At 38.5% G+C, this 13,774-nt stretch overlaps 1 protein-coding gene across 6 annotated transcripts in view; it reads right to left on the bottom strand.

Annotated features, from left to right (window-relative positions):
- Window positions 1–2,055: 2,055 nt before the first annotated feature.
- Ccdc68 (coiled-coil domain containing 68) overlaps window positions 2,056–13,774 on the bottom strand; it is a 42,189-nt gene continuing 30,470 nt past the window's right edge. For all 6 annotated transcript variants that reach the window (XM_055622974.1, XM_055622975.1, XM_055622976.1 and 3 more), the window contains 2 exons: window positions 4,707–4,783; window positions 2,056–2,529 (listed from right to left, as the gene is read on the bottom strand). In XM_055622974.1, the coding sequence (XP_055478949.1) occupies window positions 2,472–2,529; window positions 4,707–4,783 (135 nt within the window). In that variant the 3' untranslated portion in view covers window positions 2,056–2,471. The remainder of the gene's footprint in view (window positions 2,530–4,706; window positions 4,784–13,774) is intronic.

Here is a 13,774-nt window from a genome sequence, read left to right as displayed (position 1 = left end):
ATCCCAGCACTCTGAGAGGCAAAGGCAGGCCAGTGTCTGTGAGTTTGAGGCCATCCTGGGCCACAAAGTGAGTCCAGGACAGCTAAGGCTACACAGATAAACTCTATCTTGAAAAAAACAAACAAACAAAAAAACAGCGAAAATAGCATACCACAATCAATGCAATATTCAACAGTGTCTTTGCTTTAGAATAAACTATTATAGTAGAAGTTATCCTGTTAGCAATAAGCTATGTTCCTGACTGCCATCCACAGCCATCAAAGATGCTGAGTGTCTGTTCACTGAGGCAAGAAGGAAGACATCAGCATAACTGAGCACCATCTTAGACCCTCAACTGAACAAAAAGAATTATAAATTATCCATGTAGAGTCAAAAGGTTCAGATCTATGTCTACTGTTGGGGCTGGGCCAGTATCTTCATTGCTTTCATATATCTTCTTTACAAAAAGAAGGATAGTAGTTTGGATCTGTTTGTGAAGGCTTCAGGGAAGAGTAAAAGAATTTATACAGTAAGAGGGTTAGAATTTTCTTGACATAAAATAATTACATCCTAAATATATCTGTATTTTAAAATCTAGTAAACATGGCTGAAGAGATGGCTTAGTGATTAAGAGTACTTGTTTTTGCAAAGAAATGGGGTTCAATTTCCAGCACCCACATAGTGCCTTACAACCATCTGTAACTTCATTCCCTGGAGATCTGATGACCTCTTCTGAGCTCTATGGGCCCCAGGAATGTACACCTACATACATGCAGGCAGAACATTTATAGACATACAATAAAATAAATAAATCTAAAAATTAATTTAGAATATCTAGCAATCATTAGACATGTTAGCAATAACACCAAAAAATATCATTATGTAACATTTCCAGGACTGCTTTACCTGGATGGATTTATAAATACATCATGTTACTTCACCTGTACATGCATTTAAATACTTAAAAGGTAACATATTTCACATGGCAATTGGACAGATTGGAAGCATCCTTCCTGAGAGAATGCCCCAAGGCTTAAGGGAAAGTTTCCTTTTGCATGACTGTACTGGCTAGTTTTATGTCAGCTTGATACAAGCTACAGTCATCAGAGAGGATGGCGCCTCAGTTAAGAAAATGCCATTTTCTTAATTACTAATTAAGGATCCATTTCCTTAATTAGTAATCAATGGGAAAGAGCACAGTACATTGTGGGTGGGGCCACCTTTAGCCGGTGGTCCTGTGTTCTATGAGAAAGCATGCTGAGCAAGCCATGGGGAGTAAGCCAGTAAGCAGCATCCTTCTTTGGCCTTCTCACCAGCCCCCGCTTCCAGGTTCCTGCCCTTCTTGAGTTCCTGTCCGACTTCCTTCAGTGATAAAGTTATATGGAAGTGTAAGCCAAATAAACCCTTTCCTCTCCAATTTCCTTTGGTCATGATGTTTCATCACAGTGATAGTAATCCACGCTAGGAGAGTGACTGAGTGCCTCTCTCTTTATTCAACAGAAACGTGGTCTGCTTTCCTGCAGGTCAGCATTTCTGAGGTTCGAGTTTGTTTGTAACTCATAGCCCTCACAAGCCTCGCCTTACATGCAGGCATGCATCAGAATTTGTGCACACTTTCACGAAAACGCCAGCCGTAACATTCCAGCTCAGAAACTAGGATTCTTCCTGGCTTGGATAGCAGCCATTGTTCCACTGAGCTGAACAGTTTACATTATTATGGAGATAATGATTACATTATGTTGTTGCCACGTTCTGTCCTTCTACCTAATTATTTTAGATAGCATTCATATCAAGAAGAAAATGAGTAACAGAGTAAAATGCGCCACGTGCAGCCATATGTGTGTGTGGTTTTCCTCTAGCAATCTGGAACCCCTAAAGAGCAATGGCCTTCTAAGGTGGTAGAGGCAACTAGAAGGCCATGATTCTCAACCTCAGAGGCCAGCATTCTGTGTCAAACAATCCTAAGAGAATCTCTTTACTTCCTCTTTATATCAACCAGTACACACCAATTCTCTTAAAAACAGGGTGAGAGATGAGACTATGACATAGTGAGATATTTATTATCTAAAAGCCAAATTAAATTAATTATTCATTCATACACAAATTTTACACACTTTCCTTTACTTATACATAGAAAAACTATCAAAGGTCAAATCTGACAACCTTAAAGGAGCATCCTTAGTAAAGTATTTGAGGATATAAAATCAAATTTTATTTTTTATTAGGTTTAAAGCAGAATTCATCTTCCATGTAAGAAAGATCCTGATGTCTTGGCCTGTTTTTTTTTTTGGGGGGGGGGATGGAGTTTCTTCTCTTGCATAGACATTTGCTGCATTGTCTGAAATATCATCTTCCTATTATGCTACCGATGTATAATAAGTTACGTTTAAATAAATACTGGCATGACGTCAATTTAACTTGGGAGCTGAAACTGCATTTCAAGGAATAAGTAAGATCTCTGTAGTCCTCTGTCAGAGCTTCATCCTGACAGTTCATTTCCGTAGCCTAATCAACATCAAGTAGGGAGAAGCACCGTCAGTCTTCAATTCGCTGTAGGAAAGACAACATAAATTATCAAAGTGGAACAAGGTATAGTCTAGTAATACGATGGCTATACTATCATTATCTAAGGATTGGCCTAGTAGGCCGTCCTCAAGTGCTACCAGACTGCAAAGTCTGATCTAAGAGGCAGCCGCTAATGTATCTATTCTGATGGATTTCCCCATGGGGTATAGTAAAATCATGCAGGGAAGGCATTTATCATCAATAATTTCATATAGGTTGAGTCGGGCAAGAGTGAGGCAGAAGGGGGGAGGGCAGAGAGTTGGTGACTTTCCACTGGGTGGAACTATGCAACAGAGCAAATTGAAGATGAGAACATTCAAAACGTCTGTTTCAGTTCTGTGGATTCTTCAAGCCTGAACCTCCTCCCTTACCATGAGAGTCTAGTATTAAAAACTATGCACATATGTGTATATGCATATATGTACACATCTATATATGTATGCATGTGTTTTGTAACAAGATGGAGTGTTATCTCAAACATATCACCTCCTGTATTCAGCATAAGAAACAGCCCTATGCTGCTTAGGGACTAAAAATCCTGTGTGTACATAGTGATGTTCAGGATAGAACAAGGTCTTGTGGGAAATATGATCGATTTATTCAGACAAGTTTTAACTGTTCTCTCTCTCAAATTATAATTTCATTGTATATTGGAAAAGTCCAGGCTTCACTTACCAAACCGTGTAGCAATGACATTCTTAAAGCAACTAGCCAACTCAGTTTTGAAAATGCACAACAGAATTTATGCCCTTAACACTGGAGCTTTTGTGCTTAAAAAAAACACAAAATGTCCAGTTTCAACACTTCAGTTAGGAAGTTCCTCTTAGTTGAATTTTTCTAATTCATGGAAAGAAAACAAACTCTTTAACAGTATAATTTTGAGCTGTCAATTAATTGCAGGTCAAAGGCATCACCAAAGGAATCATTGTTCCCAGCATGCCTCCCCTCTACCAGGCAGATAGGCACCACTCAATGCAGCATCACTGTAAATAGGCACATCCAGCACTTCCTCCACAACCCCCCTCTGGCTCTGTTCCCTGTGCATGATGCTCACCAAGTTCTAGGAAACACTTGTGCAAGGCAGGAAACAGAACACCGACCACACTCCCTTCTTCAGGAAAGCTTGCTTTCTCTTTAAGACCCTCTAGGGCTTAGCTTTTTTTCTTTTTAGAAGTTGCAATGCTAGTGACCAACAAGTTGAGATTTTCGCACCTGGAGATCTGAGGACTTGATTCAAAATGGCTTCATCTCTACTCTCTAATTATGCACATCATTAGCAAACTGAATCATTGTTGCTAGGAGTTTTAGAGACCAATCCGTCTGAATTCCTAGACTAATGTTAATCATAGCGAGTCTGATTTTCCACCTCAGGCCTGTGCCCAAGAGTCTCTGAAAATGAGATTCTTCCCTGTAGGGACCAGACAGTGGAATTCAAAAGCAGCTAGAACAGGAAGTTTTTAATCACTTTTTAAATGATTCATGTAATTACAGGCTATGCTTTCTCTTAAGTGATCATTTCCTAAAGCTTATGGAAATGAGATTTAAGTTCAGATTCAAATTCTGATTTAGCCAACAACAATAAATATCATGCACAAAGAAATCTGTCTGGTTTTGAGCATCATTTTGATTGCTTCCTTGGGTCATTATCATTGCTTGAAATCATCCATTGGTAACTGGCAGTTGTTGACGTTACATGTTCTTAGTAGTACAGAAAATGAAAAGAAATAGGAGGACCCAGTGATTTCCTGGGAGTATTTACAATCTATTTGATTGAGAGCTGACATGAAAATTCTCGTAAGAACTAACAACTCATGATTGAAACATCCATTAATGGCACAAAGAACAGATCAGCTGAGAAAGGAGAATAGAGGAAAATTATGGGTAACAATTGAAGAAAGTTCTGAAGTTTGGGCTTGGTTTAAGGCAGAGAAGGGAGAAAGATATACAAGCACGTGCATTTATTTAGTTGGCACTAGTATATCCAACCATTAGTATTCAGTACATAATAATATGGACTGTTTCGAACAGTATTTGGGTGATAGGCGGTGAGGTAGTTAATCTTCATCATCAACCTGATGGGTTTAGAATCACCTAGGAGACACACCTAGGGTCTTCTGTACAGAATTAAGGTGGAAGATGGAACTGAATGGGAAAGGCCTTACCTTGTAGAGACAGCCTTAGATACTGATGTCCTAGGAGTTTCTGTCCAATGTGCCACCTTAGTTTTCAGTTCTTTATTCTAAAATTAGAAGCCATAAGGCACAGAGATCAAACAGCACATTCACATATTGCCTCCATCCTTCATGCTTCTGCTCTACTCTACAGCTGCCTCAAGCTGGAGAGTGAGTTTATTGTGGTTATTTTATTAGAACCAAGGAACACAATATGTACACGTGCCTTGAATAGTACATAATGTAGCAAGGGGTTAAAATATAATACCCTGAGACTCAGCCTTCGAACTACTTAAGTTTACAAATATTCCTTTTCATGGGCAAATAAAAATATTCCTAGATGATACTGATTATATAATTATCTTTTTGATACATCTGCCTGATTATAAAGCTTATAAAAATAGGCACAATCTCTTCTTCATAGTTCATGCTGTCTTCATCTTCAACTTTCTTCTTAAAGGTTTATACTCTTCATGTCTACACTCCTAGTAAAGATACCAGTCCTGCCTCGCTTTTATAAGTTACTATAAGAAGCAGAAACATATGCTCATATTTCAAATTTCTTGGTAGATTAATATTATATGATTATATAAGTTTGGGGAAAAAAATACAACACTTGGCAGCAGGTAAGGGAAGATGTTCCCAGGTATAGTCAGTTGCCACCTATGTGATGTCTTTTGGCTTGCTTATCTGTATGTCTAATTTTGTCATCTACATAATAGATACCATGACAGACTTTAAACAGGGTAAAGGTATATAAATTACTCATTCAGACAATGTCCACCACAGACGTTAAGACTTACAGACAGAATAGTTATTATTGCAGTTTCATGAAAAGTTGAGGATCCATTATGCTACACAACTGCCATGATTATATTTTGTTTTGTTATATTTTTTCTCTATTCTAAATAACTGAAACAAACAATCCCAGTAAGATGGGCAGATGGTGCTGTAATCATTTCACATATCTCAAGTGAAACTTTAAAAAGTCAGTCATCACCTACGTTGAGTTCCCAGTTGGCTGTAATAACAGGTCAGAAGTCATTAAACCTAAAATTTTTCTAAACCATACACATCTACAGAATTAAGCCCTATATAGGGAGGTAATACCTTTTCAAGATACCATAGGCTATCAAACAAAAATCCAGTTCCAGGTAAAGGTTACCTCTTTTCCAGCTGTTGATCAGTAATATACCATAAATCACCAAAATTTTACAGACTGTTGCCATTGCTCCTGATTACTCTCCAGAATTTGATAGTAAGACCCTATTGTTGAAGACACCACATAGCTGAGTCAGAACATGAAAAGACTCTAACTAGTGCTGACCTGGAAGCTTCATTCCTATTGGTACTCTGTATTCTACTGAGGAAGAAAACAAATCAAGGTTTTCCCTGGATATGAACCTTCAGCTACAATAACAACTGACTTGACCAGACGTGCTCATTGGTATAGGAGTGGTATTAATGTTATGGAAGCAACCAATCATCTTCTGATTGGATTTAGAGTCTATTCTACAAGACAAAACTCATGTCTAGCACTGTTAACTAAGCCAAGATCCCTTGGGTAGGTAGGTCACAGGCCCCAAAGGAAAATGTACTATATTACTCTACTAAATAAACATAGTATTAAACTTCTCCTTTGTCATTATATCCATAGATTAGTATATCTCTCAGTCTTCATCCAAGAAACTTTTTTTTTTTTGCAACAGGTGGTGTTTAAAGGAGATTCATAATTGGTCAAAGTGCAGCCAATACAAGTCTGTGGACTCTTTGGCCCTAAGTGGGACATCTATCTCACACCTCTTCCCCTATGGTGCAGGGATCAGCATAAAAAAGGATGTGGAAAGATTGTAAGAGCAGGAGGTAGTGAAGGACTGATACGTAACAATGTTTTCTAGACAGGGAAGGGACACTGTACGTATGAACTCAGTAGCTATGACTCTGTGCACAAGGCCTTCATAAGATCAAGCCAGTTAAACTCCCAACATGAATGGGAAAGAGATTCACGAAGTTCCACATCCAGCTGAGGAGCTATTGACCACTGGCAACTGTCAGGAGAAGGATTTCCTCAGTTTTCTTTAGGGATGTGACCCTGGACATCTTGCTCATGCTCCTATGGACGGTCCTACAGTCATATACATACTGATAGCACTAAGTGGAGTCAGTGAGTTTAAGCCAGAGCACAGAAAGTTGGTAGAGGAAAGTGGGAGGGAGTATTGGAAGATCTGGATGAGAGGAAGCGGGAGTGGATTTCGTCAGAGCATATCGTATGCAGATATGATTTTAAAGTGTCTTGGACATAGCTGGGTGAAATGATAGCAGAGGTTGTTATTTTCAAGTCATATGATTAAGTTTATTGACTTAAGTTTGGAAAATGCCAACACCAAAATGCATAGTTTTAAGAAACAGACATTAGAGTTTTCATAGAAGTTAGAAAATTAATAAATGCCTAGCATGCAAGACATTGGTCAGGTATTTTATTTGTATTACTTCTCTTCATATGCCTGACTCAGCTTTAGATAATATATTATGAATTAAAAGATTCTGCATAACATATAGTTAATATGCATTGTCTTTTATTAACAGAATAAGACTAAATAAACTCCAATTGACCAAGTAGCTGCTTTGGGTAAACTATAGGCAGTGAATGCAGCTCTCAAATTCAGCTGTGGTCTCTAGGCAGGCTGTTTGACTCCATGGCCCATTTTCTTTTTCCTCCAAGACATTACTTTTCTCTATGACCACAAAATTTAGCTCAGCCTTCTTATTTTGCAAGTGAATAAACAGTGATTACAAGAGGTACAGACATTTAGGGGTGTCTGGGGAGAATCCAGGTATGGTAAAAATGTAACTGGGAAAAATCAACAGTCACAACAGTCAACTCAACTAGCCATTGATATTGAACCTCTACCCTACCCACCCCAGTAATCCAGTACCTGTCACATGTACAACACTAATCCAATTCCAGGGGTATATGAAGAAGCCCAAGAAAGCATTGGAATATTCTCTTTCAATATGTAGGACGCATTATTATCATTAAAGTGACAGCAAAGATAAAATAAAAACAATTATGCCATAAAATAATAAATAGCAGATAATTACAGAAAAGATATAAACTAAATTAGAGGGACCAAAATACAATTCAATACACATAGATATTGAACCTGAACCTTAAAGACAAAATGAAATGGGTGAAGTAGAAAAAGGAAAAAACAAAAACAAAAACAAAAAAAACATGGCTGTAGTTCCTACCATGTAAACCTGGTGTCATCAAGATCACCTGGAAACTTGTGGGCGCTTCAAAGTCTCCATTATCTGAGGACAGCCAGAATCAGAACCCAGATGCCTGCTGATGATGCACTAAAACTCAACAGGTCCTTTAAGGGTTGGTCAGTTTTAAAAAGTAGTAGACTGAGAGTCAAATGCTGTCTCCAGCCTGTACTAGGGCTGTGGGAAGAACTTTAAGATGGAAGATGGGACCAGCATCACTGGACACTCTTTTATTGTAGTATTGCAAGAGTTAAGCATGTATATCTCATCCAGAAAAATATTCTTCAGATATGACAAAATGATAATAAACATTGTCCTTCTATTATGAGACAAGTCTAATGCATGCACACAGTGAGTGCAGGCTCATATCTTAGGCCATGCATGTGACTGAGAAAAGTCCCTCTGTTCAGAACTCCTTATGTGATGAAGCAGTTGAAAACACCGTGACACACTGACAACTTTGATTGAAGTAAAAATATACTGTGATTGAACAATTACGTTGAAGCTGTTTGGATTTTCTCCCAAACAAACCCCTACTTGTTCAAGTTGGGTCTCAAACGCAAGCAGGAGATTTGGCCCATCAAGCATCAACTTAAATGCTGAATTGTTTCATCCATTCTTAGTTTTCATTCCTAACCTTTTCTATTTTTTTCTCTAAGACAACCATATACCTAAGTTTTCATTACATCATCCACATTACAAAACTACAAACCACTGATCAGACTATGTTTAATATTATTATGACTCTACCCTATAGCAGTTCATTGACATGGTATTCTGATAGAGCATAATTTTTGCATAATTAATTTTTTATTGGTACATTGAAAAAATTGTACTTTATAAAGGCAATGATGATTTTCTAAAGTAGACTAATCTTTAATATTTAGAAGATACAGTGATTTCTGAGGGCATACTTCCCCATGAGAAGATCACTGGGAAGGTAGAAATGAATGGAACAGAAAGTGAATGTCAGAACTATAAATTAAGGTGATGAATGACATGGAATGGTAGAAAAAAAAAGAAAATTATTTAGTTTGTGTTGAACAGATTTTTTTTCTGATAATATTTAAAAGGCTGAAGGGAATGCTTTTAAATTAGAGTTTATAAGTCAATTTTATCACCCAATTAGAGAGAGGGAACAAACACCCAGATGGAAAGAAAATAAAACCACATGGAATAACTTCTTTTATGACCTGACGATCTATAATAAAATCCAGTGGATTTAATATAGTAACTTTGGCAATGGCTAAAACACACAATTAGGTAAGTTTAATGTAACTTCATGTCTTTTGTTCTTTTTTAGGTATATTTATTCATTTTTATTTTTTGTATATGAATGCTTTGCTTATATGCACATCTGTGCTACACTTTCATGCTTGCTGTTCTCTGAGGGCAGAGGACGTCATCCACTCCTGGAACTGGAGTTATGGACAGTTGGTGGATACCATGTGATTATCGCGAATCACACCCAAGTCCTCTGCAAGAACAAGTATTCTTAACCACTGAGTCATTTTTCCAGTCCTGACTATTCACTTCTAATCACTAACTACACGTTTTATATGTATTTTATATACGTATACCTACACGTACATTTACCTACACGTACATTATCACCTACGTGGATACTGGAGTAGGCCATACGCTTTAAAGTCAAGTACACTCAATTGTAGTGACTGCCATTTGCTGACTGTGGCATTTTGGGTGAAAATGGCCCCCATATGCTAATATTTAAATGTTTGTTTTCTAGCTGATAGGCTACTGAAGAAGGAAAGGACGTGTAGGGTAGACTAGGGGTAGACTTTGGGCTGTCAAAAGTTCAGACTAGGCCAGGTCTCACTCTGTCCTCTGCCCGCAGATTAGGAGGTAAGCCCTCACCCACTGTTCTACCATTCCAGCCTTCCTGCCTTCCACCACAGTTCCCGTGCTGACGAATATGAACCAATTATGTAAGCAAGTTCAATGCTTTCTTTTTAAAGCTGGTCATGGTATCTCTTCACACTACAACAGTAATTAAGACACTGAGAAACTTTAAACAAATTTCTTATCTTCTCTAAATTTCATGCAGCATTTTCAAAATGTAATTATAAAAAAAAAATAACTTTCTCCTGGAGTAGCTTTGATAATTGAACATACACAAAGTCCTGAGTTCTATTCCAAGGAGCTAATAAATCTCAGACAGGCCTGTAATCTCAACACTCGTGGGGAAGTGGTGGCAGGAATATTCAAAATTCAAGGGCATCCTTGACTGTGCAGAAGTTCAGGGCCAGTTAGTTAAATAAGACTGAGGCTTTTAAAGCTCTGAGGGAATGATTATAATGGTGACATGGAAAACATTTATCTACTGAAGAAAGTAAAAGTTCACAGCATTAAGGCCAGGATTCAGCTATCCTCCGAGAATCCAGAATAGCACCAAAGGGTGTTGTCACATCATTGTGAAGACTCTGTGGCCAACTAACATGATTCCATGAGGGGCAATGCAGGTCTGCTCATGTCCCCACTAAATGGGGTCAACAATCCCTGGCTGAAACTGGAAGAACAAGGCAGAATGGGATAGAAACAGACACACTCTCTTGGTTCCACTACCGGACCTCAAAGACAACTGAATCAATGCACAGCATCTAGGATAAATTATGATGTACTTATCAGATGACAGAAATCTTCTCAGAGAGATTCTCCTTGTAGGGGGCGCTCCTGTACTTCCTGTGAAGCAGATGGAATCAACCTGCAAAGCCAGGAAGGGTTTTCCAGGGGAGAAAATGAGTGGATGGGAACAAAAACATGTCTTATCACAGAAAATGAAAATCTGTTGTTTCTGAGTTTCTCTATTTCATTTTTATCAAAAAGAATTTTAATGACATATAATTTAATTTAACATTTATTTAATTTAAAGATGGTTGTCCAGCAGTGGAGGAGGGTTCCCCTTTCTCCACATCCTCTCCAGCATGTGTTTTTTATCTTAGCCATTCTGATGGGTGAAAGATGAACTCTCAGGGTTGTTTTGATTTGCATTTCCCTGATGACTAAGGACTTTGAGCATTTCTTTAAGTGTTTCTCTGCCATTCTATATTCCTCTACAGAAAATTCTCTGTTTAGCTCTGTACCCTACTTTTTTATTTTTTTTATTTTTGTACCCCACTTTTTAATTGGATTACTTCCTTTGTTGCTTTTTAACTTATTGAGTTCTTTATATATTCTGGATATTAGCCCTCTGTCAGATATAGGGTTGGTGAAGATCCTTTCCCAGTCTGTAGGCTGTCATTTTGTTCTGATGACAGTGTCCTTTGCTTTACAGAAGCTTTTCAGTTTCATGAGGCCCCATTTATTGATTGTTGTTCTTAGAGCCGGTGCTGTTGGTGTTCTGTTCAGGAAGTTATCTCCTGTGCCAATAAGATCAAGGCTCTTCCCCCCTTTTTATTCTAACAGATTTAGTGTGTCTGGTTTTACGTTGAAGTCTTCGACCCACTTTGCTTTTGTGCAGAGTGATAAGTATGGATCTACTTCCATTTTTCTACATGTAGACATCCAGTTAGACCAGCACCATTTGTCAAAGATGCTATCTTTATTCCATTGTACAGTTTTGGCTTCTTTGTCAAAAATCAAGTATCTGTAGGTGTATGGGTTTATTTCTGGGTCTTATTTTCGATTCCATTGATCCACCATTCTATTTCTATGCCAGTACCATGTAGTTTTTATTACTATTGCTCTGTGGCACAGCTTGATATCAGGGTAGGAGATAATTCCAGACGATCTGTGATTTGTTGTTGTACAGGATTGTTTTAGCAATTCTGGATTTTTTGTTGTTGTTGTTGTTGTTTTTCCATATGAAATTGAGAATTGTTCTTTCAAGAAGTTCTGCTGTGGGAATGTAAACTTGTACAACCACCTTGGAAATCAATCTGGCTTTTTCTCAGGAAATTAGGAATAATCCCACCTCAAGATCTAGCTATACCACTCCTAGGCATATATCCAAAAGATGCTCAAGTATACAACAAGGACTTGGTTTGTAGATGCTTGTTGTATACTTGAGCATCTACAAACCAAGTTCGTAGCAGCTTTATTCATAATAACCAGAATCTAGAAATAACCCAGATGTCCCTCAACTGAGGAATGGATACAGAAAATATTGTGGTACATTTACACAATGGAGTACTACTCAGCAATTAAAAACAAGGAAATCATGAAATTTGCAGGCAAATCATGGGAACTAGAAAAAATCATCCTGAGTGAGCTATCCCAGAAGCAGAAAGACACATATGGTATATACTCACTTATAAGTGGATATTTGGCATATAATATCGGCTAAACATACTAAAATCTGTGCACCTAAAGAAACAAAGCAAGAAGGAGGACCCTGGGTAAGATGATCAATCTTTATTCAGAAAGGCAAATGGAATAGACATTGGAAGAGGAAGAAAACAGGGAACAGGACAGGAGCCTACCACAGAGGGCCTCTGAAAGACTCTACCTAGCAGGGAATCAAAGCAGATGCTGAGACTCATAGCCCAACTTTGGGCAGAGTGCAGGGCATATTATGAAAGAAGGAGGAAATAAAAAGACCTGAAGGGGATAGGAGTTCCACAAGGAGAAAAACAGAACTAAAAAATCTGGGCACAAGGGTCTTTTCTGAGACTGATATTCTAACCAAGGACCATGCATGGAGATATCCTAGAACCCCTGCACAGACAGAGCCCATTGCAGCTCAGTGTCCAAGTGGGTTCCCTAGTGAAAGGAGCAGGGGTTGTCTCTGACAGGAACTCAGTGGCTGGCTCTTTGATCTCCTCCGCCTTATCAGGCCACAGAGGAAGAAAATGCAGCCAGTCCTAATGGACCTGATAGGCTAGGGTTCAGATGGAAAAGGAGGAAGACCTTCCCTATCAGTGGACTGGGGGAGGGAGAAGAAAAGAGGAAGGGAGGGTGGGGTTGGGAGGGGCCGAGGGAGGGGGCTACAGCTGGGATACAAAGTGAATAAATAGTAATTAATTAAAAAATAAATTAATAAAATAAAATAAGCATCTTGCTTAAAAATGAAAGTTTAAAAAAAATGGTTATCCATCAGGAACTCCACAAAGAGACCAACAGAGCAAAAAAAAAAAAAAAAAAAAAAAAAAAACCTGGGCCCAGAAGGTTCTGCAGAGACTGATACTCCAACCAAGGTCCATGCATGGAGAGGACCTAGACCCCCTGCTCAGAGGAAGCCCATAGGCTGCTCCGTTTTCAAGTGGGTTCCCTAATAAGAAGAGCAGGGGCTGTCTCTGGCATGAACTCAGTGGCAGGCTCTCTGATCAATTTCCCCTGGGGGTGCAGCCTTGCCAAGCCACAGAGGAAGATGATGCAGCCAGCTTTGACTAGGGTTTGGCTAGGGTCAGATGGAAGGGGAGGAAGTCCTCCCTTAAGAGGGGATTAGGGGTGGCACATAGGGAGAGAAGAGGGAAGGTAGGTGAGACTAGGAGACAAGGGATGGAGCTACAGTGAGGATACAAAGTGATTAAATTATAATAAATAGATAGATAGATAGATAGATAGATAGATAGATAGACAGATAGATTTTAAAAAATGGTCGTCCATGATGAATTGTTAAGTCAAACCTAAGAAAAGTGGAATTTAATACAATTATAAAATTACTTTGATTAAGTTATTTAAAACTCAGGTTTTTTAAAATATAACTGCCATATGGGAAGCTCTTCATTTTAAAGTCATAGAGCATCTTCTACTTTGAAGGAAAACTAACTCTCATCACTTTCCCAACCAACTCCCAGGAAAAGCCTCTCATTTTACAGTTTTACAAGCAC

Source organism: Psammomys obesus, unplaced genomic scaffold (genome assembly GCF_907164565.1).
Source record: "Psammomys obesus unplaced genomic scaffold, mPsaObe1.curated_primary_1811, whole genome shotgun sequence".
NCBI classification, from domain to species: Eukaryota; Metazoa; Chordata; class Mammalia; order Rodentia; family Muridae; genus Psammomys; species Psammomys obesus.
The sequence above is the reverse complement of the archived record's forward strand: the minus strand, read 5'-3'. Positions and strand labels throughout refer to the sequence as shown.